General features: G+C 36.1%; 1 protein-coding gene across 1 annotated transcript in view; it reads right to left on the minus strand.

Annotated features, from left to right (window-relative positions):
• Positions 1–2,528: 2,528 nt before the first annotated feature.
• The window catches only part of LOC148942822 (glycine--tRNA ligase-like), a 51,320-nt gene continuing 27,988 nt past the window's right edge, over positions 2,529–25,860 (minus strand). Inside the window, exons 4-5 of the mRNA XM_089102259.1 lie at positions 10,315–10,510; positions 2,529–2,709 (exon numbers count right to left, since the gene is read on the minus strand). Of these exons, the coding sequence (XP_088958385.1) occupies positions 2,698–2,709; positions 10,315–10,510 (208 nt within the window). The 3' untranslated portion in view covers positions 2,529–2,697. The remainder of the gene's footprint in view (positions 2,710–10,314; positions 10,511–25,860) is intronic.

Here is a 25,860-nt window from a genome sequence, read left to right on the forward strand (position 1 = left end):
ATGAAACCAAAACAAGAAGGTCAAAAGAGGCTAGCTTCCGCCTTTGCTTTGAAAAGAATTATAGATTTAAACAATATGTATTTTTTTTAGTTCGTATATAAACTTTTGTTTTAAATTGTTTTAGTTTAGTTTTACTACGGATGACGGTCACTGTATATGTGACCGAAATATCTGGCATTTTTTGTGAATTTTCTATGCACTGTCTATTAAAAAGGATTTTATCCCTATTTTGAACTTTTATTTTATCGTCATGGAAAGGCAGTGTGATCTCCGAAATTATCTATAAGATTTTAAAACCTAACTTTTTAATAGTTACCCTATATCGTATAATTGTCCACCGACATGAAGAAATATAGGTTGTGTTCTGTCAGGAACACGGCAACTGACGTGAGAAACGGAAAAAGTAAGAGAATTAGGTAAAGAAAGAGGTGATTGTTGTTAATTGCTCCAACTATTTATGGTATATACATTAACTTATAATGATTTATCTATCTAAAAAAAATCACCTACTAATTCATATTTTCTACAGAACACTTTCCTAAGACGTCAATATATCTTTTTGTTCTGCAAAATCCTTGACACCCTACTCGTCAACAAGAACGTAGCTTAGCTTTGTAGCCTATATGGAGTCTAACTAATCCAATTAAACTGAAAAATTACATTTTTAGTTGATATCCTTCTCGTAAGTTCAAGCAATATATTTAATAACTCGAGATACAACGAAATACAAGAATTTTTAAGCAGGGTATAACGTTTCTTTTGTATATGATATTAAGTCTTGTTTAAAAACTTTTGCCAAAAATAAGTTAGATGGCACGAATTTTTAGCACCGATAGCTAGATTCTTCTACTGACCATATTCCTGTCGAACGCCACAAGGCAGCAACTATAAATACAAAATTCATATTTAGTCAAAACATCACCACCCACGGATTAGTTTGGTTGATCCCACCGTGTCTTCGTCATGTTCAGCAATTTCGGATTGGTCAGAACAACTAATTTTCAAATTGAAACTTTTACGTCAAACGATTTATAGCAAGTTCATTTTAGGAAATACAAACAGATTTTTAAATTTTTACGACAAAATGTACCTTTGATCACCAAATTAGATTATTATATCTAACCAGCGACGACAGTGAGGAAAATATAACCTTTCATAAAGCATTTAACATCTATTTGCACTATGTAGTAGGTGAGGTACTACCTAAAGTAATCATATAGTCTATGTGTAGTGCCTAATGCGCAGTACCCTTCTCCGTCACTATCTTCACTGATTATATATGTGTCATTCTTCTCTATTCTATGTATTCTAGCAGCACTTATTTTTACATTATTCCACATGCCATTCATACACATACATATACAACATGCATTCTACTTTCATAAAATACACACATAATTAGTATTCTTTTACAAGGAAAAATATCTCGCTGTAGCCTTGAAGGATGCAAAGCAACTCTGATTTATTTTTAAAATTGGAATTGTATCCAATATATTCCCATACAGGGGGTGAAATTTATATTTTCAAAAGAAGCTCTAGTCATATTTCTAAATGAATGTACCAGATTTAGTGAAATACCTAGTGTATCGTCCCTATTGAGATTATTATCAATGGGGGGAAAATCGAAGAAAGAGGGAAGTACATTATTGAGATACTAACTTGATAATACCTATTTTTTGAAATAACAAGGGGTTTACACTTAATGTAAAATTCATTAATATTATGAGCAATCAAAGTCTTGGGTGACAAAAAATTTTGCAGCTTCTTTTAGATTTTTTTGTATTTTTTTGTATTTTATAAGTGATGTCGCGACAATTTTACCGCTTAAGGTAAACACCATGCAACCACATTTTGCCAAAAGCGTAGCCATATCAGATTACTTATGAAAAGGTGGCATTGGTGAACAACGCTGCCACATTTAGCATAGTGGTATAAACCAATTCCAAACTAAGGAAGAGGTTCTAGACAAAAAAAAAGCAATGAGCCCTCGAATATGCAAAATATTTATTGAATGTGACAGAGCTGAAATGCGATTGTAATTTCAAGCTCTTCATTATAATACCCTTCTTGTTGAGAAGTTTCACAGCGAAACATTTCACAAAAAGTTCAATAATTGCTTGCTCCTTTAGTTGGATGAAATTACAATGAAACAAAAAATCATTGATTTACTCTATAGTAGATTACTGTGCCTAAAAGGTGGCCGAGTTGGTGAATTATAAATGCTGACTTCGAATCACAGAGATTTCAGCTTTGACTCTTGACGTTAAAGTCTAAGAAAGCAAACTTTGATGCATAAATTTTCAAAGGTACGAGAGCTTACTACAACTGCTTTGCATGGGGCCACTCTAACTGCTTCAAGATTAAACCAGTTTCAACTCAGGCTCTGATTCCAGAGCGCTGGTAATCATCATAGCTACAACACTTGAGGTAAAATAGTTTTAAAGGTCATACAACGCGAAACTAAAGTCACATAACCGATGCTTCCGAATGTGGTTCCATTCAATCAATCTTCATCTCTTATCGGCAGTCGAACTTGCAGCATAGAGTCCCGATCCCTCAGAGTCACAGAATGGGGTTCTTTAAGTGTGTCAAAATCCACAGTCACTGCAAAAGGCACCCCAAGCTCATCCGCTCTTGCATAGCGATGACCTATACGCGCTGAGGAGACGTTGACTTCAGACGGAATCTCTTGATCTTTCAAATCTTGTGCTGAAAGGAAAGAATAAAATTCACCAAAAACTAAAATATGATTTAAAATAACTATAACGCGAAGCCTCATCACAGCAAAAACAGAGACGAATTTTTGTACAGGGGAGCCCGGAGGAAGTCGTGATTTATTTAGGCTTATAAACGCTTAAGCTATTTTTAAAGTTGCTGAACACCTTAAAATAAATAGTAGAGCTTGTTCAATCTCTTTCATTTTGACACATCAAAGAAGAAAAAAATAAGAATGACAGAATAAAGGGAGGAGAAATAGAGAGAGCACGAGAGAATGGGAGGAGGAGAAATATTTGGTACGTACCAAATTTAAAAAATGATTCCAGGTCGTGAAACTGGGTGCTAACATAGACAGTTAACAAAAAGAGAAAGAGAAAAAGACACCAAAAGAGGAAAGAACGTAAGATACTATCTTAGGGAGCAAAAGAAATGTAGCCTAAACGTGAGACAAGATCAGACAGATGAAAAAAAACCTCTTCCTTGTAGAAACAGTTAGTAGTCAGTATTTGAATCAACTCAAACCTATTTTACAATAAATCAAAGGCCAAAATAAGAGGTTACGCAAAAATGACTGTTGCTTAATAAGAGTTAATAGACACGAAATTTTATTTTTCATTTTCATTAGAGACATAACAGTTAGACAAATTGGTCAGAAGCATTAATACCACTAGTACTATTACCTTATTGCAGCACCAAACCACCTGCGGCCAACCCAGCTGCCCGCTCCTTCTGCTCCACAAGCTGTTCAGAGGTTCACTCTTTACGCCCTCCTATAAGTTCCAACTTCTTTCTTCGTGTTTTCTTTGTCAAGCTAGATATTGTAAGCTTTTGTCCGCACATCTTCTTGAGCAGGTGGTTGCTGATTTATTGTGACAGTCTGATATTGCAAATAGATCTTAGGTATTTTTGGTCTGAAAGGCTAGTTGTCGTTCTTCTTCTACCTTTAGTGACCGAGCCTCGCAGCCGTATAGTAGTATGGAGATTACATCTGCAGAGTATACTCTGAATTTTTTTAGCTCAATTTCTCGCTTTGGCCACAGGGGTTTGCGCAGTCGCCCAAAGGCACACCAGGCTACTCCGATCCTACCTTGAACCCCATTCGATGATTAACACTTAGCATCCATAATTGATCCCGGATATTTGAACTATTCAACTCTGCCAATATGATCCCTATTAAGATGCAAAAGAGTTCGTATCATTCTTAGTTGATAGGTATTTAGTTTTCGAGATGCTGATTGTCAGACCTACCATATCTCGGTAGCCGCCACCCTTATTATCATTTCTTCCACTTTCGGTGCTGAATCGGATAGGAGAGTACCATCGTCAGCATATTCGAGGTCAGCAAAACTTTCTACGGCAAAAAATACCACGCCATCTTCTTCGTTCAATAATTTTTTCATAATCAAATCTACTACAAAATTGAAAGAATTGGGGACACTGAACAGCCTTGGCGAACACCGTAATTTATTTCAAAGAGTTCAGTCTGTTCGCAATATACTTGGATATTACTCTTCATATCTTCATAAAAAACTTTGAGCCGGCGAACCAATTTAGTTGGGACACAATCTTCAAGCATCATCTGCCAAAAGAAAGGTCGGAGTATGGTTAAATGCGGCAAGGAAGTCGAGAAAGATGGCGATGGTGTCTTGTCCGTGATTGAATCGATGGTGAAAGAGGAGTCACAAGAGTGAAAATATGATCAGCACAAACATTCCTGGGCAGAAACCAGCCCGTTTTTTTTTGTCCGTTGCTCTTGTTCCTTTCAGAAACGGTGTATGGCAACTATTGCAAAAATCTTCCCAGCTATGTCAACCAGTGAAATTCCCTGGTAATTCGTGTAGGCTCGTCGGGGCCCCCGTAAGTTCTGGACTTGCTTTATAAATTTCTGCAGGCAGGGAGTCCTCCCCTGGGGGTTTGTATGTTTTTTTTTTTGTTTTTTTTTTAAGGATTTTATTGCATTTCTGACTTATTCTGTTGACGTTGGTGAAATATAACACGGGTCTGTTCCTCTGGTGGTAGTGGCATTGGATGAGGGATTTGGCGCAACGCTAGAGGTTTAGTCTGTCCTGTTCTATTTGAAATGGTTATTCCACCGATCCAATTTCTTGACGGTTTGATGGGTCCATCTATGGTTTTCAAGTTTTCTGTGGTACTGCTCCATTTCATACTAAGCTCTTTGAGGATCTTGTACTGCTTGTGGGTCTCATTTTTGGCTGCTGCTCCTCTAACTCTTAGGCCAAGCTTGACCAGTAGACATTGTCATCCCTCCTAGCCAGTTTGTGGGTTTTCCTACGCAGTTCTATGCATGCTGCCTTGCTGGAGGCTTTCGATTCAATTAAGCACAAAATTAAAAGAAAAAAAATTATAAAAATTAAAAGCTCACTCACAAAAAAAACAAATTAATAGAAAAAAGGAGTGAAATACATAGACAAATACATACATAGACAAATACAAATACATAGACACATAGACAAACATTCGCATTATTTTTATTTATACACACGAATTTAGTTCATTTCAATATTTAAAGATAATCATCGGCCTATAAAATCATACATCGTCGCATTGCATCAAGGAATAAAACTGATTTTTGGCGGATAAGGTAAGCGAATGACACCTTCCGCATAAATGAAAATATGTTTCGCAAATCTTTTTCCGCATAATTATTTTGATCAGAGGAAAAATAGGGTAGCGAACTAACGGGCTAAAAGAGCATTCGCAAGCTTCTAAACATTCGTATTATTTTTATTTATACACACGAATTTAGTTTATTTCAATATTTAAAGTTAATCATCGGCCTGAACAGATACACTAAGGCGACTATAAAATCATACATCTTCGCATTGCATCAAGGAATAAAACTTTTTTTTTTCTCAATAACTAAAGATATTTATTCTAACTGAACTTATTCCCTAAATCTAATAAAACAATCACAATTTTTTAATCGTTTTTGTGTAGCAGTTTTTTAAGTGTTTGCCTGAAACACCGAAAATCCAACACAAGACACTCGAGGAAGTCACCATACTAAAAGCACTAAAAAAAAACCTATTATATTTTATAATTTAACATACAAAATTACATTATAAAATCTTCATAAACGATCAAAAAGAGAAGAAAACCCAAAGGTCCCAAATACTGCCAGGAAATAAAGTTTCAAAATCAACAGCCAAATCTGTAGGGACTGGAAAACGAAAACATAAATCTGGTTTCACATTTTTATAGATTCGAATACATATATTTTCAGTGCTGCAATTGAAAAGGCACTGTTGCAACTTTTAGAGAAAAGCAGGAATACTAAACAGCGTTTTGACTGTTATTAACTTACTGTTATTCAACAGATAGTTGTTTTCGGCAAAGAGGGTACAGGCAAAATACTTTGATATTCAAAAATTACATTAATTAACTACTTCTACAAATGAGAATAGGAGATATATTTAAGGCCCATTCACAATAAAATTTCTACTAATACTGAGATTTAACTAGCACTAATTTCGGGAATCAGTTGAAACCAAATTCGTTTACAATAGAGATCCAGCTGCCGTCCAGAATAGGATCGAGCCAACACCGAAGTTCGATAGACTTGAACTTAGTGTATGCCGAGAATTATCTGATTGACTAATACTTGAACTTCATCGAGGCAGAAAAACTGCAAAGAAAGCAGCGATCCCTTGCAGGCCACGGAATTTGACTCCAGCGATAAAGTTATGTGAATATTTATCCATAACAATCTAAACAAAAAGAAGCTAAATAATAAATGAAAAAGAGGAATAAAGAAAAAGTGAAGTATTGGGCGGAGCTACTGGAGCTCGTCAGAAACCAAGAACTTTTGTATGACAAGAGAAACAAGGACTATATGAGATCTGAGATACAGAAAAATACATGAGACAAACACGGTGTTAATTGAATTCACTGTTTAAATTATCCATTGAAAATCGTAAAACCTGATTACTTAGCATTAGGTAGGACCGCGTTTCGGGAAGTTGAATCTTATTGTGAATGGGCCTACAGGAGAAAACCGAATTCTAAGTTTCTTGAAAACCAATTCAAACTTCAAAAAAAAAGAGTTTGAACCATTCAATACAGGGGGCTAGAGTTAAGATCATTGGCTTCAAATCTCAGTTTAAATAAAATTTCGCGTAACGCTTCATGAAGCCCAAAAGCACTTTAACTTCAAGAAAAAAAAAAAAATTACATATTTGTTTTACAAAAGGCATAAAATTTTGTTTGTTACTCAACGGGAGAACGCAGCATTTGTATGGAGCAACAATGGGTGGAAGTTTCAAGAACTGGAAGAAGAAAAAAGTAAAATATAAAAATATTTCCTCACTAAATCAAAAAACATAAGCAGAAGTAAGATGGAAAAAAGAAAAAATAGGAGGGATAGAAGCTTGAAACGAACATTAGGATAAAATTTTTCTCTTTTGAAGACGTAGCTATCTTGGAAAAAGCGATTTGATGAGAAGGGGGAGAATCGTACAGTATCCAAATTCGTACTCGGATGCTGAGGAAGCCTAGTTTCTTTTACAAATAATTTCCTTGTCACTTGCCTGTTATTTAACTCGTCCGCTATTTTTTACCATTCCAGTTCAACATCTAAAACGCAAGAAGGGGACTGATTTGAAAAAGCAAAACAAAGGTAAACAGGCAAATTAGGTTGAGAATGTGGAAAAATATGGCTATATCGCCAGATAACAGAATTTCTTATGGAGGGGGGAAGGGCGAAGTCAGAAGAACCCCATACTATGTGCCTGATCAAATGGACAGATTAAAATACCATCCGTATTTCTCTTCTTTATGAAAAAGAAGATTTATGGCCATGGTTACAAGATTCGTCTATTTCTAACTCGCATTATTTGAGATTACTTTTTTTGCCGAATTTATCAATTTCAGCAAGTAGTAAAGTTACACAAATCGGTTTGAAGCTGTACTGCTTGGTTCTCACTGAATCTGGTGAGAATTTGAACGCAAGTAAAGCAAAATTCGTATATATTGTTGTATACGCAAAAAAAATTATTCTTGCCCAATTCACACAAATAATATCATACTTTTCACCCATTATATTGACAAATTTCCCCCTCCCTCCAAATCCTGCGTTTTTTCCTACCTTAAGGAAAAACACTATAAAGCTGGATATCGATGGTAGAAAAAACAGTTTGTCTAAACATCACATAATTTGCAGCACAAATTGAAAGGAGACATGCTATCAAATTTAGGTGTTTCAAGAGATGTCTTTGAATTTTTACAGCTATAATTATTTATTAATCTGACGATCGATTGTATAATTCGAAAGATGAAAATGAAACCCAATAAGAACATTTAAGATCAAAATCAGGAAAGTACCCAGGAAGCCTCCACGTCCTTCCCCAAAAAATCTCGCGACTCTTCAATTATTTCTATATAGCAGGGACATCATGTATGTCTTACTAGACTAGTAATACCCAATTAATAAAATCAGCTCATCCTTTGCATTTCTATTACAGGAACTGGGAAATTGATTCTGCGGCTTCTATGTTGTTTTTTTTTGTCGGCTGAACTTCACTACCAAATTTAATAGAGCTCTTTATTTAAAAGTTGAATATGAAACTGGCTGAAAAATTTCCTATTTGTTATTTTGTCTTTTCGTTTCTTTGTTTTCTGGTGGATCAGTGAGTGACTGAGACAAACGCAAGAAGGGGACTGATTTGAAAAAGCAAAACAAAGGTAAACAGGCAAATTAGGTTGAGAATGTGGAAAATATGGCTATATCACCAGATAACAGAATTTCTTATGGAAGGGGGAAGGGCGAAGTCAGAAGAACCCCATACTATGTGCGTGATCACATGGACAGATTAAAATACCATCCGTATTTCTCTTCTTTATGAAAAAGAAGATTTATGGCCATGGTTACAAGATTCGTCTATTTCTAACTCGCATTATTTAAGATTACTTTTTTTGCCTAATTTATCAATTTCAGCAAGTAGTAAAGTTACACAAATCGGTTTGAAGCTGTACTGCTTGGTTCTCACTGAATCTGGTGAGAATTTGAACGCAAGTAAAGCAAAATTCGTATATATTGTTGCATACGCAAAAAAATTATTCTTGCCCAATTCACACAAATTATATCATACTTTTCACCCACTATATTGACAAATTTCCCCCTCCCTCCAAATCCTGCGTTTTTTCCTACCTTAAGGAAAAACACTATAAAGCTGGATATCGATGGTAGAAAAAACAGTTTGTCTAAACATCACATAATTTGCAGCACAAATTGAAAGGAGACATGCTATCAAATTTAGGTATTTCAAGAGATGTCTTTGAATTTTAACAGCTATAATTATTTAAAAATCTGACGATCGATTGTATAATTCGAAAGATGAAAATGAAACCCAATAAGAACATTTAAGATCAAAATCAGGAAAGTACCCAGGAAGCCTCCACGTCCTTCCCCAAAAAATCTCGCGACTCTTCAATTATTTCTATATAGCAGGGACATCATGTATGTCTTACTAGACTAGTAATACCCATTTAATAAAATCAGCTCATCCTTTGCATTTCTATTACAGGAACTGGGAAATTGATTCTGCGGCTTCTATGTTTTTTTTTTGTCGGCTGAACTTCACCACCAAATTTAATGGAACTCTTTATTTAAAAGTTGAATATGAAACTGGCTGAAAAATTTCCTATTTGTTATTTTGTCTTTTTGTTTCTTTGTTTTATGGTGGATCAGTGAGTGACTGAGACAGAGAGAGATAAATAGAGAAATAGAGGTAGAGAGAGACGGAGAGAGAGAGAGAATGTGAGAAAGAGAGAGAGAGGGGTGGAGAGGAGAGAGGAGAGAGAAAAGAGAGAGAGACAGAGGAGAGAGAGAGAGAGAGAGAGAGAGAGAGGAAGAGAGAGAGAGAGGAGAGAGAGAGAAGAGAGAGAAGAGAGAGATACAGAAGAGAGGAGATAGAGATAGAGAGAGAGAGAGAGATAAGAGAGAGAGAGAGAGAGAGAGAGAGAGAGAGAGAGAGAGAGAGAGGGAGAGAGAGAGAGAAAGACAGAGAGAGAGAGAGAAAGACAGAGAGAGAGAGAGAGAGAGAGAGAGAGAGAGAGAGAGAGAGAGAGAGAGAGAGAGAGAGAGAGAGAGAGAGAGAGAGAGAGAGAGAGAGAGAGAGAGAGAGAGAGAGAGAGAGAGAGAGAGAGAGAGAGAGAGAGAGAGAGAGAGAGAGAGAGAGAGAGAGAGAGAGAGAGAGAGAGAGAGAGAGAGAGAGAGAGAGAGAGAGAGAGAGAGAGAGAGAGAGAGAGAGAGAGAGAGAGAGAGAGAGAGAGAGAGAGAGAGAGAGAGAGAGAGAGAGAGAGAGAGAGAGAGAGAGAGAGAGAGAGAGAGAGAGAGAGAGAGAGAGAGAGAGAGAGAGAGAGGAGATAGAGAGAGAGAGAGGAGATAGAGATAGAGAGAGGAGATAGAGATAGAGAGAGAAGAGGAGAGAGAGAAGATGAGAGAGAGAGAGAGAGAGAGAGAGAGAGAGAGAGAGAGAGAGAGAGAGAGAGAGAGAGAGAGAGAGAGAGAGAGAGAGAGAGAGAGAGAGAGAGAGAGAGAGAGAGAGAGAGAGAGGACAAAAAGGAAAATATTCATACCTGTCGTTTTTCATCACCTTCTCGGACACTAAAGTTATGTTCAAGTATCACATAAAATATGCGCTCAATCCCGAATGAGGGCTCAGTAAAACTGGGCACAAAGCTTTCGACATCTACCTTTTTATTGTGTCTCACTTCTTTTACCATTTCTGAAGTAATTGAGTAAGATTTATCATTGACCTGCAAATCAAATTTTCTAAAAAAAAAAAAAGTTAATAGAAATATAAGCATTGAATACTTCCTTTGTCCTAGAATATGATTTCGGCTTCATAAAATGTAGCGTTAAGTACTGCTTTGTAGACATGTAAATTTTAGCTTCTTAATTCTACAGACAATGCCTCCATCTAAAAAGTGGAAAGACACATGTCAAAGATCTATTACCCCCCAACCATTCCATAAACAACACTGTGTCTCTTAATTTTTCAATTACCCCAAAAATCTCAACTGGCGAACTGTTCACATTGTCTCTAACAGAGTATATACTATTTGAACTAATAAGATTGTCGACATATACTAGTTACTGACAAGATTCCATCCTATCACCAGCGACATTGCCGCCCAGAGTTAATATAATTTAACAAAGGCAAATGTCATGGGAGAACTGCATGACTGAAAATTTTAAATAAATACAAGTAAACTTTCCTTGGTACTTGATTTGATAGATCAGATTCCATTTAAAAGATAAGAAAAGAAACTGAACATTTAGAAACACAGAAAAGCAAAGGATCCGCTAGACTGCAGCAAAAAAAAAAAAAAAAAAAAAAAAAAAAAAAAAAAAAAAAAATGCAACGAATTAAAGCCAAATTTAAATCTAAATAGCTTGAATTGCCTTAAATTTAGGATGGGTATTAAGCTATACAGCCATTGATAATCATACGATAATTATATAGGTGTATCCCATTGCTTGCTTGCATCTGGACCAGACGTTTTCTGCCTCACCTGGCATCTGCAATTCTGATGTTCTGTGTTTTTTTTTCTTTTTGTTTGTAGCTCTCTAATGCAAGATGAAATTTGTACTGTTTCCAATGTCTGGTAGAATTTTGAATATTTGATTTTTATCCTAAAATAGAACTCTTTCTGTTATTGGTAGATAGCTGAATTAAATTTTTCCAGGGAGATTATTAGGTCGATGCTGTCCATTCGAGCGATGGCTATAAGCCCTAACTTAACACCTTCCAAATATTATTCTTGGTGAAGGTTATAGGAGCAAGTTTAATAAACATTACTACCAACAAGCATTACTACCAGAAGTTGTTGCTGTCACCTCGCAAGAATTCCTGAGAAATGAGTTGAAGCAACCCCTGTGAGACTTGAGAAGCCGAAGGCAAATGCCAGTGAATATGCCGAAATTTTAGCAAAAACACTAATTTATAATTAAATTATAGAATTTTAGAAATAAGAAGTGACTTTTCAAACACCATATACTTTCGTTCCTCCAAAAGTGCTTGTCTGCTGATAAAATGTTACATTTCATTCTAGTTTAGTCGCAACCGTTCAATTTTTAAGGGTAAAAAAAGATCGGGGGGAAACTAGCCCTCCCTCCCCCCTCCACGCCCTATTTTCCTCAAACCAATCCGATAAAAACTTTGAAAGGAACATTTGTTTCAAAATTGTTCAAAGATCATTTAACAAAAACACCAGGGTCGACAGAATCCTTCAGGGCCCGGGGACGGCGTTGCAAATTATGCCCTTGGGGCATTTATGGTTCTTATGGAAGGAATGCTCGTATAAACTTCAGAGAAGGGTCATTAGTAGTAAGGCCATAGGCACTTGAAAATATACACGCGAATATACGCCTGAGGCATAGATATGTGTGTAGGTTTCGAACGAATTGGGGTTACCAGGGTCATTTGCAAAGAGGTATCATTTCTATAGAAGGTATAGTAATTTGAAATATCATGTGGAATTTGCTTGAAGGTATATACTTTGCGTACGTGCCCCTACCAAACAGGTTGGTTATAGTCTGTTTTGCTTCAAGTTTTTTCTAACACAATTAACTGAATTTCTATTTCATAACATACAAGTTTTTTTTTTAGGTTACATCCGTATTTGAAAAACTGGTGTATCTTTTTTAGAAGCTAATTATTTTTTTTACATATTTAAGTTTCAAATTAGATACCTCAACAGTTTTGAATAGTTTATTGAACATACCACAACTGACATTTTTTGTAAGCATTTACATAGAAAATGGATAATTCAAAGCAATTTCTGGTGAGTAAAAATTTTCTCATTATTATAATAAAAAAAGAAATTATCTTATCATTAAGTTAAAGAAGAAATTCTTTCCTTACACTAGAACTAAGGGTACTTATATAATTAGAAGCCTATTGTTTTTAGGAGCTGAAACCTCTAAATAATTCTCCTATAGGTTGAAGCTTACGGCAGTTTTTTTTTTTTTTTTTTTTTTTTTTTTGGGAGGGGTGTTTTTTAAAATACTGCCAGGCCATTATTATTTTATGGTTTTATTTTTAAATTTAACATTTACAATTTTTTGTGGTGTTTTTGAAAAAAGTTCTTCGATCTATTGAAAAAAAAAAAAATTTTTTGAACTAATTTAAATTACTAAAATAAACTTAATTATTTTCCAAACCCACAATGCATTTTTTTTTAAAGGAAGTGGACACATGCAATACACCCCCTTCTGAAAAGAGGGCAAGATATAGCGAAGCTATATTAATGCAAGCTACAAGACCTTCAGTTATCAAATTCGATGATAGAACTACACAAGACCTGGACCAGCCAGTGCCTTCGAATCTTTCAATGACTGGGTCCTCTTACCCCCGTGTTAGCTCCATGCCAGCTAGAAGGAACTTGAAAAGGGAGTGGACTGCTTTATATGCCTCAGCTCAGCCTGAAGATTCAGCTACTGAAGATTGTGAGCTTAACCCCCCTCAAGTTTTGCCAAGGAGTTCAGATATAGAAGGCCAGTCAGAATTTGTAAGTATATACATAATTTCTTTTGTTTCTATCCCTATTTTCAAAAATAAGGTAAATTTTCTCAGGCGCATAGCTTTTGATTATTAAAAATTAAAATTTTTTTTATAAAAACTTTTTCTTTTTCTTTAATTAACAAATTTAGGTGGTGTTTTAAAATGATTGCTTTTAATGCATTTATATAAAAAAAAAAAAAAAAAAAACCAGACCACTTAAATTATAACCAATATGCGTTCTAATGCAATAATTCAAATATTCATTTTAGACAAAAAACAAACAATTTTAAAAAAAACGAACGTAGAAAAAATTTCTCCTATACAGTTAACTCACACTTTTAGACTGGTATTTTTGCCCTAGTGCATTTGTATACATCCGCAACCTTATCAGATCTACCATCGCCTTTCAATCCGATATGAATTCTAAGTAGGGTCGTATGCAAATCGGACTCTAAATAGCAAGATGTATATCTTCAATAAGCAATTTACACAGGGAAAAAGGTTTTTTGATAATTTCCAAATATGTCTTCGCAGCAATGTTAAGAAACATTATTTGGGTGACACCGTTTTTGATCATTTCATTGAAACACTTAGGTGTTTTCGAGAAAGAATTTGAGGTTGTTCTATCTGAACAGTGTTGTGAAGTCCGATACCCCCCCTAACTCGAAAGGGTATCGATCCTCCTACATCGAAGGAAGCCCCCGGTTCCCAAGGGTCCTCCCCGGGAGAGGGGGAGGGGAGGGAGGGTTCTAAAAAAGGACCATCCAACATTTTAATTGCACTTTAATTGTTGATATGGATGGAGAAAAAAGTTCTTCTCTCTCTTACAAGCATTTATTCAGCCCAGGTCAACTTCAAACAAATCTGTTGGCAAAATACACAGGAAAATACGGATTATTGAGAAGGTAGCATCATCAACCACCGACATATGGAGTTTATACTTTTAAAAAAAATACAAAGTTCAATATTCGAAACTAGCTTCAGCAGGAGCTTAGGATAGTAGTGATGACAATTTAGATATAAGGAGCAATTGCCCCCTATTATTGAAAAAAATAACTTTTTGTGGCATTTATACTTTTAAAAAATTCAATATTCGAAGCTAGCTACAGCAGGAGCTTAGGATAGTAGTGATGACAATTGAGATATAAGTAGCAATTGCCCCCTATTTTTGAAAAAAAAAAAATTTTTTGGCAATTTTTAATTTATAAATATAAAAATTTAAATATTCTAAGCTAGCTTCAGCAGGATCTTAGGATAGTAGTGCTGACAATTGATATATAAGGAGCAATTGCCCCCCCCCTCTTATTTAAAAAATAAATTTTTGTGGAATTTATAACTTTAAAAAATAAAAATTTAAATATTCTAACCTATCTACAGCAGGAGCTTTGGATAGTAGTGAGGGCAATTGAGATATAAGGAGCAATTGCCCCCCTATTTTTGAAAAAAAAAAACCTTTTTGTGGCATTTATACTTTTAAAAAATACAAAGTTAAATATTCGAAGCTATCTTCAGCATGAGCTTAGGATAGTAGTGGTGACAATTGAGATATAAGGAGCAATTGACCCCTATCTTTGAAAAATATAACTTTTTGTGTCATTATAATTTTAAAACATAAAATATTAGAAGATATCTAAAGCAGGAGCTTAGGATAGTAGTGGTGACAATTGAGATATTAGTAGCAATTGCCCCCTATTTTTGAAAAATACATTTTTGTGGCACTTATACTTTTAAAAAATACAAAGTTCATTATTCGAAGCTAGCTTCAGCAGGAGCTTAGGATAGTAGTGGTGACAATTGATATATATGGAGCAATTGCCCACTATTTTTTGAAAAAAAATACATTTTTTTGTCATTTATAATTTTAAAAATTAAAAATCAAACTTTTTTTGAAAAAAAAAAAATAAATTTTTTTTACATTTATACTTTTAAAAAATACAAAGTTCAATATTCGAAGCTATATTCAGCAGGAGCTTAGGATAGTAGTGGTGACAATTTAGATATAAGTAGCAATTGCCCCCTATTTTCGAAAAATAAATGTCTTTTGCATTTTTAATTTGAAAAAATTCAAATTTAGATGATATCTCCAGCAGGAGCTTAGGATAGTAGTGGTGACAATTGAGATATAAGGAGCAATTGCCCCCTATTTTTGAAAAATACCTTTTTGTGTCATTTATACTTTTAAAAAATACAAAGTTCAATATTCTAAGCTATCTTCAGCAGGAGCTTAGGATAGTAGTGTTGACAATTGAGATATAAGGAGCAATTGCCCCCTATTTTTTTAAAAAATACCTTTTTGTGACATTTATACTTTTAAAAATTCAATATTAGAAGCTATCTACAGCAGGAGCTTAGGATAGTAGTGGTGACAATTGAGATATAAGGAGCAATTTCCCCCTATTTTCGAAAAATATCTTTTTGTGGCATTTATACTATTAAAAAATAAAAAGTTCAATATTCGAAGCTATCTTCAGCAGGAGCTTTAAAAAAAAAATATATTTTTTAACATGTTCAGTTGACATTATGAAAGACAATGTAACTTTTTTTTTCTTCTTCTTTTAATTGTTCAGGTGGTGATGGTGGTGGTAGTGTGACAATGACTATGAGAAATTGACAAAGTTTATTAACTATAAAAAAATTTACATAAAAAATAAAACTTTTTTTTTATACAGATTAAAAGTATATCGCCACCAACGACACCATTGAGTGATGAAGCAACTATATTTACAGGGCCAATTTTGTCACCACCAGCAGAGTTCAGGGATAAAGCTAAACTGGTCCTAGAGAATATGGAGTGGGACAGAGGGTTCTTTAACGACGTTTTTGGGGAAATAGCTACCCTGGAGGACTGAAGCTGTGATATTGACATGTTTGAGGATCCGGGGTGGACAGAAAGTTTCATGCGTAAATATTTAGATGATGATGTTACAAGTAAATCTGAACCGGGTCCTCATAACGAAATTCAATCAGCGGACAATACAGGCTGGCTCGACCAATTGTCCCCGAACACATTGGAATATGTGTTAGGGGACCTCATGCCACATCCCCCCAATATGATTGAACAGACTGGGAGTGGAGTTATTGACAATTCTCTGTCACCCGCCACCACTCCACTTAATGCTATAGATAGAAGTAGTAATACAACAGCAACAGTATCCCCTCTTCCGGATTTTTTCTCTCCAACTCTGCTTTGCATCACACATTGGTCTACAGCGCCAAATTCGGTGACCCCTTTAACTCTCTAGTGTCGGGTTATATAATAACAGATCCCCTGGTCATTACACATTCATGTGCTGATAAGATTCGAGCCATTCTTGAACAACAAATGAGGGGGGGGGGAGTGGGGGTTAGATTAAAAGCATCAAGAGCACTAAAAATATTTTTTTTAAATGATAATGCAGTTGAGATCTATTCGAAATACTTGCATACAAAGATGTTGGCAATTAATACGCATTAATCAAAGTATGTGTAGGTTTTTCCACATGTTAATTAGCGTAGAACCATGCCTGGTTACCATTAACCCGAGGGGGGTAGTGGGTATTTGTTTTTTTTTATTTACAGTTTAAATGTTCATGTCTGGAGGTTTTAAAATGATGTTATTGTCCGAGTTGTGCCTGGGGAGAGGGCTGTTGAATTAAAATATCATTCAGATTTAGAGGGGTGTAAGGGGATACAACGAATCTGTTTCGATACGAGGCTGCAGTGTTTCAAGTATGCATTTTTAATTGCCGCCTATAGACCTCTGCGCAATGATGCCACTAAGAAGAAGTTAGACAAAATGACAGTTAATGGTAGGGAGGGTTCAAAGGTCCTCAAAGTAAATTTTAATTGTTTAAATTGTCAATATCCCGTGACACTAAAAGGAATAGATATTTTTGAGCGGGCTAATGCACATTTAAAGATTGGTGTCACGGTGTTACAGTATGAAACATAATTTGAAGAGGGTCAGCGTTCCGATAAGAAGGGTGTATTATTTCCACTGCGGGTTTCTTCAAATGAATCAGTAGAACATTGGGTGTGGCTTCTATACACCCCTCCCACAGACTCCGATTCACTTGGTCATTTCAATCCGATTACGGAGATTAGTAGGGTGTCTGGGGAGGGTAAAAAGGGGCGAGATGGTGTGTATTATTACTGTCAAACATGCCTCTCAAGATTTCGTTCTGATTTAAAGTTAAAGCATCACATGAAACACTGTAAACGTCATGGATACCAGGCTGTGGAGACAGTAAGTAGATATAGAGCGATCTTACGTTTTAAAAATGTTCAAAACACGCTCCTGCAGAGCACTAAGATCGCTTTGGACTGCGAGGCTAAGCTGACAGACGTGTGCGATCCGTCAAATTCAAATCATGTTAAAATACATGAAGCCATAGGGGTCTCTTACGCTCACGCGCAACGAGATTCCAATAAGACCATGCAAGTGCTGGAGGTAGTGGAGATGTTGAGTGACGGTGAAGACTGCATGCGCTCGGCATTGGTCAGTCTAGTCAAAACAGTGAACGGTGCAATTTCGCGCCTTCGTTATACAAACTATCCTATGGTCCTATCACCAGATGACATAGTGGCAATTAAAAATCGTAACCTGTGTGGGGTTTGCAAGGGGGACTTTGATGAGGGTGTTGGGACTGGGGGTAGGAGGAAGGTGATTGACCATGATCATTTGTGGCAGGACCTTACATCGGGAGAGAGTAACTTTAGAGGGGTGGCACACCAGTCATGCAATTTAAACGTTAGACAACAATATTTCGTACCTGTTTTTATACACAATTCCAATTATGACTTAAAGTTTGTTCTTCCGGCGTTGGCCCGCATTGCCAAGGGTGGAGTTGTAGATGACGCATGGATAGATGGTTCTTTTTCATATAATATCATACCCAAGTCATCGGAGAAGCTACTGCTGCTAGAATTCACGTGGAAAACAGTTGACAAGGGTAACACGTGCCTGAATAATATCTGTTTTTTAGACTCGTTCAGCTTCTTCCCCAAATATTTAAGTCAATTGATTCAGGTGCAGAAAAGTGACAATTTTGATAGCTTCCCCCTCCTCAAACAGCGCTTCCCCGATGATGAAATGTATGATTTATTAACGTGTAAGGGTATATATCCATATGATTATTACAACTCAGGCTCGAGGCTAGATGAGGTGTCACTACCGCCCTTTGAAGCTTTTTACATTTCTCTTCCTGTGAGTGAGTGCACCACTAATGCCTACAATTTTTCTGAGTGGATTTTGGCATAGGATAAGCCAACAAACGTGTTGGCTTACTTTAGAAATTCCTATGCTAGTGACTTACTAATTATTAAAAACATTGCATGCAAATATAAGAATGACATAAACGAATAAGTCGGGGAAGAGTTAGGTTAATATATTTCCACCTCACATTTGGTGATGGATTTGATGCTTAAAATCCGCAAAGAAGAAATTGGTCTGATCGCCGTTGTGTATCAGCATCTGTTTGTTGCGAGATCATGGGGGGGGGGGTATGTTTTTCACGGGGATCGTATCATGAAAACTGATCCGAGCGGACAGCACACCGATGAAAAGTCGGACGCAGTTTTTTTGGATATGAATTATCTTTACCCATCGGCAATGTCTCACTACTGTTTGCCGTGTGGCAATTATAAATGGCTTGACAATCCCTGTGCTTCGAATTTCCCCGACCTTGCCAGTGTTGAGGAGAATGGGGCACAGGGATGGTTTTTTGAAATTGACGGTGAAATACCCATGGAAATCCATGACTCGGTAAAAGACTTTGTTTTTCCGTGCATAACTAGACCGGTGGGTAGGGACTCTCTGAGCCCCTACAATTTATCTTTAGTAGAGGACGGGAGTATGCACTGGGTACCTTCAAAACAAAAACTAATTGCCGATCTCAACCCGAAACAGAATATCGTTGTTCATCACGTGCTATTGAAATGGATGGTCTCTAATGGTTTCAAGGTCACAAAGATTCATAGAGCCCTCCAGTTTTATCAAAAGCCTTACATTAAAACTTTTATTGACACCCTTGTCAGTAAGCGTTCAAAAGCGAAAATGAAAGTTGAAAAAGAAGTCTATAAACTCATTTTGAACTCAGCTTTCGGTAAAATGTGAGAGAGCGTACGAAACAGAAGTCGATTTGACATTGTAACCAACCCCAAAGATTGTGCTCGAATCATTGCGGATCCAAACTTCACATCGTTCACAATCATAGACTCCAATCTGGTTCTCCTACATCGCAAGAAAAGAAACATTGTATTAAATAAAAATATTGCAGGCGGAAGTGCAATAACTGAAATATCCAATAAACTCATGTTGTCATTTTATTATAATGTATTCAAGGTACAGTGGCCGATTGATGGACAAGTTCAAGTGTATTACGGGGACACTGATTCACTCCTGTTAAAAGTCAAAACTGAAAATCTATTGAATGATTTGGAAAATGGCGAGTACATTAGCTCACGAATGGACTACACTAACTGGGACGAATCCCTCTACCCAGAGCTAGTGAAACGCCAGGCCCCAAATCAATTGTTAATGTTAAAATCTGAAACGGGTAGCGATCTGATATCCAGTGGTGTGTTTCCTGGTCCGAAGGTATACTGTGTTGAAACGCATGGCAAGGATATCAAACACGTTTGCAAGGGGGTACCTACACACTTTGTAAAAAATAATTTCGACATGAGTGTGTATAGAAACTGTGTGGAACGTAGTTTAGTGCCAAGGGCGAAAGTCATGGCGATTCGCTCTTTACAATTTAAAAACTACACAGTTAGAGTTGAGAAAAACGCCATGTCTAGCATATCGGACAAAGTCTATGTACTTGTGTTTGGTTTTAAGTTTTTACAAAAGGTTCATTTTTTAATTTAAGCCCTATTTGATTGTAAATAGTACAGAAAAAAAATCGTTATAAAAAAATTAAATTAAATTCACTAAAAAAAAAAAAAAAAAAGTATAAATTGGGTGGGAGGTTTTTTTTTGGGTAATTTGGTTTTTTTTCTAATTCTTTTTTTTTCTTTAACAATCAATTTTCAATGTGTGTGTGTGTGTTTGCAAGGCAGATCAATTTCCAGTATTTAAGGCCAGCCCCCCGGCCCGGGCCCACCGCAGCGGACCCCCCGGCGCCCGGCGCTTCCCGCCCCCTGCCGCCGCAGCGGCCGCCCCGGGGGGGGGGGGGGTAAAAGTAAAAGTGTGATATTTCAAGTGCGCATTATTCCAATAAATGTTGTATTTTTTATAAATAAATAAACAGAAAAAAAAAAGTGTATTTATTTAAGTATTTTTTTTTCTAGTGGTTATGTAAATGTTGTATATTTTTTTATAAATAAATTTAAAACAAGTGTATTTTTTTTTTTCATGTTTAATGTGCCTTTTTCAATGTAGTTTTTTATTTTTTTTTTTAAAGTATTTTCACCTTTTTTATTTATATAATAAAATAAAATGTTATTATTTATTATTATTATTATTCTCGTTATTATTATTATTATTATCATTCTTGAACGGAGTAGTAGTAATAGGGAAATTATTTAGTCATTAGACAACCATAGTATACAGTTAGTTGTCTAGGTGAACTGTTGAAGGGAACATGTATCAATTTAAAACACCATTCAGATCGTTTCTGTGTGGACCGTCAATGTCGGGGAAAACAACACTCTTAACTAAAATAATTAAAAATTGTGATAAAATGTTTGTGACAAAGCCGAAAAAAATCTACTATTGCTTTAGTATTTGGCAGGAGTCATATGATAAAATAAAAGCAATTGCTGCCACGATAGGGTTGGTGCAGATACAATTCATACAGCGACTTGATGTTTTCAACATTATTGAACAAAACTCTTGGTTGATCATTGACGATCTGGCTGAATCTATTGAACAATGGTCCCAGGAAATGCTACAACTGTTCACTGTTCGCTTTCATCACGAACAGAATTCCGTTACTTTGGTTCTACACAAACTCTTTCATCAGAGCAAATGTATGTGAGGATTTGTCTTGAACTGTACCTACTACATCATCTACAGAGTTGTTCGTGATTCTAGCTCGCTAATAACTCTCAATAAACAAATCTATCCGGGAGCCCCCAAATTTCTGCTCTCAGCATACAATCAGGCAACTAATACACCCTACGGCTACATCCTATTGGATCTTAATCAAAATACACCCGAGGATCTACGTGTAGTCACAGATATTTTTTACGATGAAATTACAGTATATCTCCCCGTGAACACTAAAAAGACCTATTAGTTGCTATCATGACACTGAAGAAACTACATGAAAATAGACATTTGTTTTCAGTTCTAGGCCCTTCAAAACCACCGCTTAGGAAAGCAATACTCAAACACGGTATTGACAATGATTTCATTAATCTAACATCCGAACTTTGTTTAAATTTGATCGAGGGTAATGTTCAAGTGCCAGAAGTAGTTAAGCAACAGGCAAAGCAACATCGTTCTATTGTACGTACATTGGCATCTAAAAAGAAAGGAAATAATTTCAAAAGGAAACGACTTCTTCAGGCGGGCGGTAGCTTTTTCACACTTTTACTGCCAATAATTACAGGACTTGTAAACAGTTTTCTCTAAAAGAGAGAGAGAATGGCAAAAACCTATAAATTGACTCCAATAGAACTCGCTCTCTCACCCGTCGAACACTTTGAGAGCAATCTGGGTAAATTCCTTGACAATGAAAATATTGAGGATGATAAAAACTGCTTTTACTTCAAGATGCACTTCGCCGAGTGGACAAACATAAGTCATATCGGTCGAAGCCCACTGCTGCTGACCCCAAAAAAGAATCATCTCCTCAGCATTCTGCTGGCGGAACAAAATTTAAGAAGGAGTAATTGTATTCGTTTTTTTTTAAATTTGTAATTCTACGCCCCCAATAATATCTTGAAAAATCAAAACGACTCCTAGCCTATCTCTTGGAAAGTGATCACATTCAAGTTGAGAGCAATGGGGCAGGGATTATAATTCAGGGCAAGAGATATAATCTAATTTATTTAATCTATGACATTGTTAAAAATATTTAAGGAATATTATAATTTGACACTAATATATAAAACTTTTTAAATACATTAAAATTACAAACCATTCTTATTGTCAATAGACAAATACTAAAAAAAATAAATGAGCAGACGTCGTCGTCATCATCATCATCAACAACAACATTGACATCATTAAAAATTAACTAGAAGAAGAAGATTTTACATCAATTGCGGACAATACTAGCCCACCACTGATAGCTAGAAAAAGGCGAAGACCAATCAAGTCAACGTCACCACCATCACCACCACCAACGGCCAGTATACAAAAGGGTAGCGGACGTTACACAACGTGTTTACGGTCAAAATGGTTGAAGTTCTGAAAGGTGTTTATGAAAATATTGGTGAGGTGGGGAGTTTAAGTTCCCCCACAACTCTTTCCAAAGTCACTGGTGTTCCCACTAAAAATGTACTAGACTATCTACAAAATGAATCAAGTTACACTCTGCATAGAAATCATAGACTTCGTGCCAATCAATATCGAAAAACTAAAGCCTTTTACCCAGTGCATATAATGCAAGCAGATCTCCTGACTCTAGATGAGCTTCAACGGCGTCACAATACACCGTAAAAGTACATTCTACTTGCAATCAGTGTTTATAGTCGTGATGCATATGCAATTCCATTGCTATCAAAGAGAAGTGTTGAAGTTGCTCAGGCCATTGAAAGTATTCTCCAACAGGATTCATATAAAAAAATTCAAACGGATCGCGGTAGTGAATATGTTAATCCTCATGTTGCAAAAGTACTAGAGAAATATAGTACACTGCTGTATCACAGTCATAATCCTATAAAGACTGCATTGACCAAACGATTGATAAGAACTATTTAACTTTTAATTTCAAGATATTGTACATTGAAAAATACATCGGATTTTATTCGTGATCTTGATAAAATCATGTTGATTTATAATCAGCGACCTCATTGATCATTGTCCAACTCTACGCCAACGGAAGTTCATCATTCTGATCATGATACAATTGACACCTTTCTTAAACAGTATTCCAATGAATCGTCGGCTGTCAAGAAGAAGAAAAATAAATTCAATGTTGGTGATACTGTTCGAATTAAAATAACAACTAATGTTTTTGAAAAGGGGAATTACTTATGGTCAACCGAACTTTTTAAAGTGGCAAAAATCCTAGACACTAAACACATAACTTATCGTTTGCGTGATACCAAAGATGAAGAGATTTTCGGCGGCTTTTATGACTATGAACTACAAAAAGTTAAAAATGCCAGTGAAATCTATCAAATTGAAAAGATATTAAAGAGACGTACTCGCGGGGGTAAGAAACAGTTACTTGTCCGATGGCTAGGATACAACTCTGATTTTGATTCTTGGATCGGTGTTGAAGATATTAACAATGCCCAATGATTTCTATGTAACTTTCATGTCCAACGTTTCCGATCCTCTCTACAGTGACTTGAATGCGACAAGTGATTTTTGGACAAAACTCTCCCCCGCCATCAAATTTGACGGTGCATATGAAGTGGCCCTTGTCGACTGTATTATCAAAAATACCTATGACATCCTGAGAAAGGATCGTAAATATGAAATAAAAATACGACCGTTTGAATTCGGTGATGAAGGTGCAATGGCAACTTTTGACTCTAATCAGTACCCTATTGCTAACATACCCTACAGGGAATACAATAAAATGCATGAACTGTGTCTAGTTATCAACAAAAAAATTGCAAGTCGAAAAAAAGGCGGTTTCACTTTCAATTACTCGACGGAACAAAGGAGAATTTATATTACCAATCCATATGAGAATGAAAGAATTTTCCTCAATGAGAATTTACGTGAGGTTCTTGGTTTTAAAAACCGTATTATTAAGACAGAAAATTTCAGTGGTAGTGACCATGTTATCTATGCAGACTATGCACCCAGCTTCTCCATGGACACTTGCATATTTCTCTACGCTTCATTTGTGGAAACATCTCGGGTTGGTAATTCAAATGTTCCCCTCCTACGAGTTCTTGAACGAAAAACCAATCAAGAACATATTCATCACTACAATATAAAGCATCTTCAGTATATTCCCTTAAACCCTTCATATCTGGATATCTTTATTTAAAAAATAGTAACCTATTTATTTGATCCATAATAAATATCGAAGGTACTGGATGATTTTACAAGCACTTTTTGACACTTTATAAACTAAAAGGAGTGTACACTAGCCTAAGAAATTAGAGATAGAAGAACTCCATTTGTCTGTCCCGATATTGACTGTTATGTTGTTGCTTTGAGTCCACGTCAAATAGGCAATGGATTGGACTACTACAAGTGGCGTACTACAAAGTCTGGCTATGGTCTTGGTAGCTGGTTTGCTAGGCTATTTCGTTCTGCACTACCCCTTGCCAGAAAATATATTGTATCTGCTGCGTCAAATTTTTCTGCCTCCACACTACAGGACTGGGGGTCGGGCAAGAATTTCAAGGAGAAAGTTAAGGAAAATATTAGATCGTCAGCAAGAGCCGTTGGTGAACAATTAAAATCTAGACAAAATGGAGAGGGATTGAAAAGGATGCGTTTGCGTCATTCACTCATCAGTCTCCAGCCAGGCAGGAAGCAAAGGACATCAACAAGGACTTTGAGAAATAAAACCACGAAGTCCAATAGGCAACAGAAGAAGAAAAAGAAAAAGATTGTTAGATCAAAGAAGGATTTCTTCTCTTAAGATGACTTATCTCCCTCACAAGGAATCATATCCATCAATCAGTTCCTCATTGAATCTATTCAATGCTGAAAATGTTGATGTCAGCGTCAAGTATGGCTACTATGAACAATTTCACCCTCAACAACCCCTCTGGAAAAATATCCACTTTCAAATATGTTAAAAGTAAGACGATGTAATTGATGTGTAATCAACATTTTTTGATCTACCTGTTGTGGTGAAGTAAAAGTCAGATACTACAACTCAGAATGATGGTGATGTTCTCTCCTCCGACATCTTTCTACTACACAACCTATTCAATCAAATTAATGTATTTATTAATGGAACATTATTGAGCACTAGAAATAATTTATCCAACTATGCAAGCTAAGTACAATTTATGAAGATGACACCGAAGGCGTACAAGGAGATGAGCGGAAAATCGTTGGGTTATGAATATCGAACAGGTGGTGATACTGACGGTGAGTTGACTACAGCAGTGACCCATGAGTATCATCTAGTTGGAAAATTAAATAATGAGATATTCAATATATCCCAATGTCTACCCCCCAATGTCAAGATTGACATAAAGTTACAGCTGGCCCCATCAAATTTCATTTTGAGAAAAATACTTACTGCAGCCGCTGATGCAAATGTCATTATCACATCGGCAATTCTCAACGTCCGAAAACAACAAGTTATGAGCTCTGTTGCATTGGAAGTGGAGAAGCTAAGAGCCAATGGTAACAACATTAAACTTCTTGTCCCTCATACGATCACCAATCAACGTCACAGTGCCACCGGCTCTCGTAGCTATAGCGATTCATCATTTATCAATGGAGAAATCCCATCAAAATTGGCTTTGGCCTTTGTGAAGAGTGGCAGTGCCGTTGGATCCTGGACTGAATCCCCCCATGATTTTGATTTTTTCGGTC

Source organism: Artemia sp. Qi Xiang Cuo, chromosome 16 (genome assembly GCF_049724085.1).
Source record: "Artemia sp. Qi Xiang Cuo chromosome 16, ASM4972408v1, whole genome shotgun sequence".
In the NCBI taxonomy this organism is placed as follows: domain Eukaryota; kingdom Metazoa; phylum Arthropoda; class Branchiopoda; order Anostraca; family Artemiidae; genus Artemia; species Artemia sp. Qi Xiang Cuo.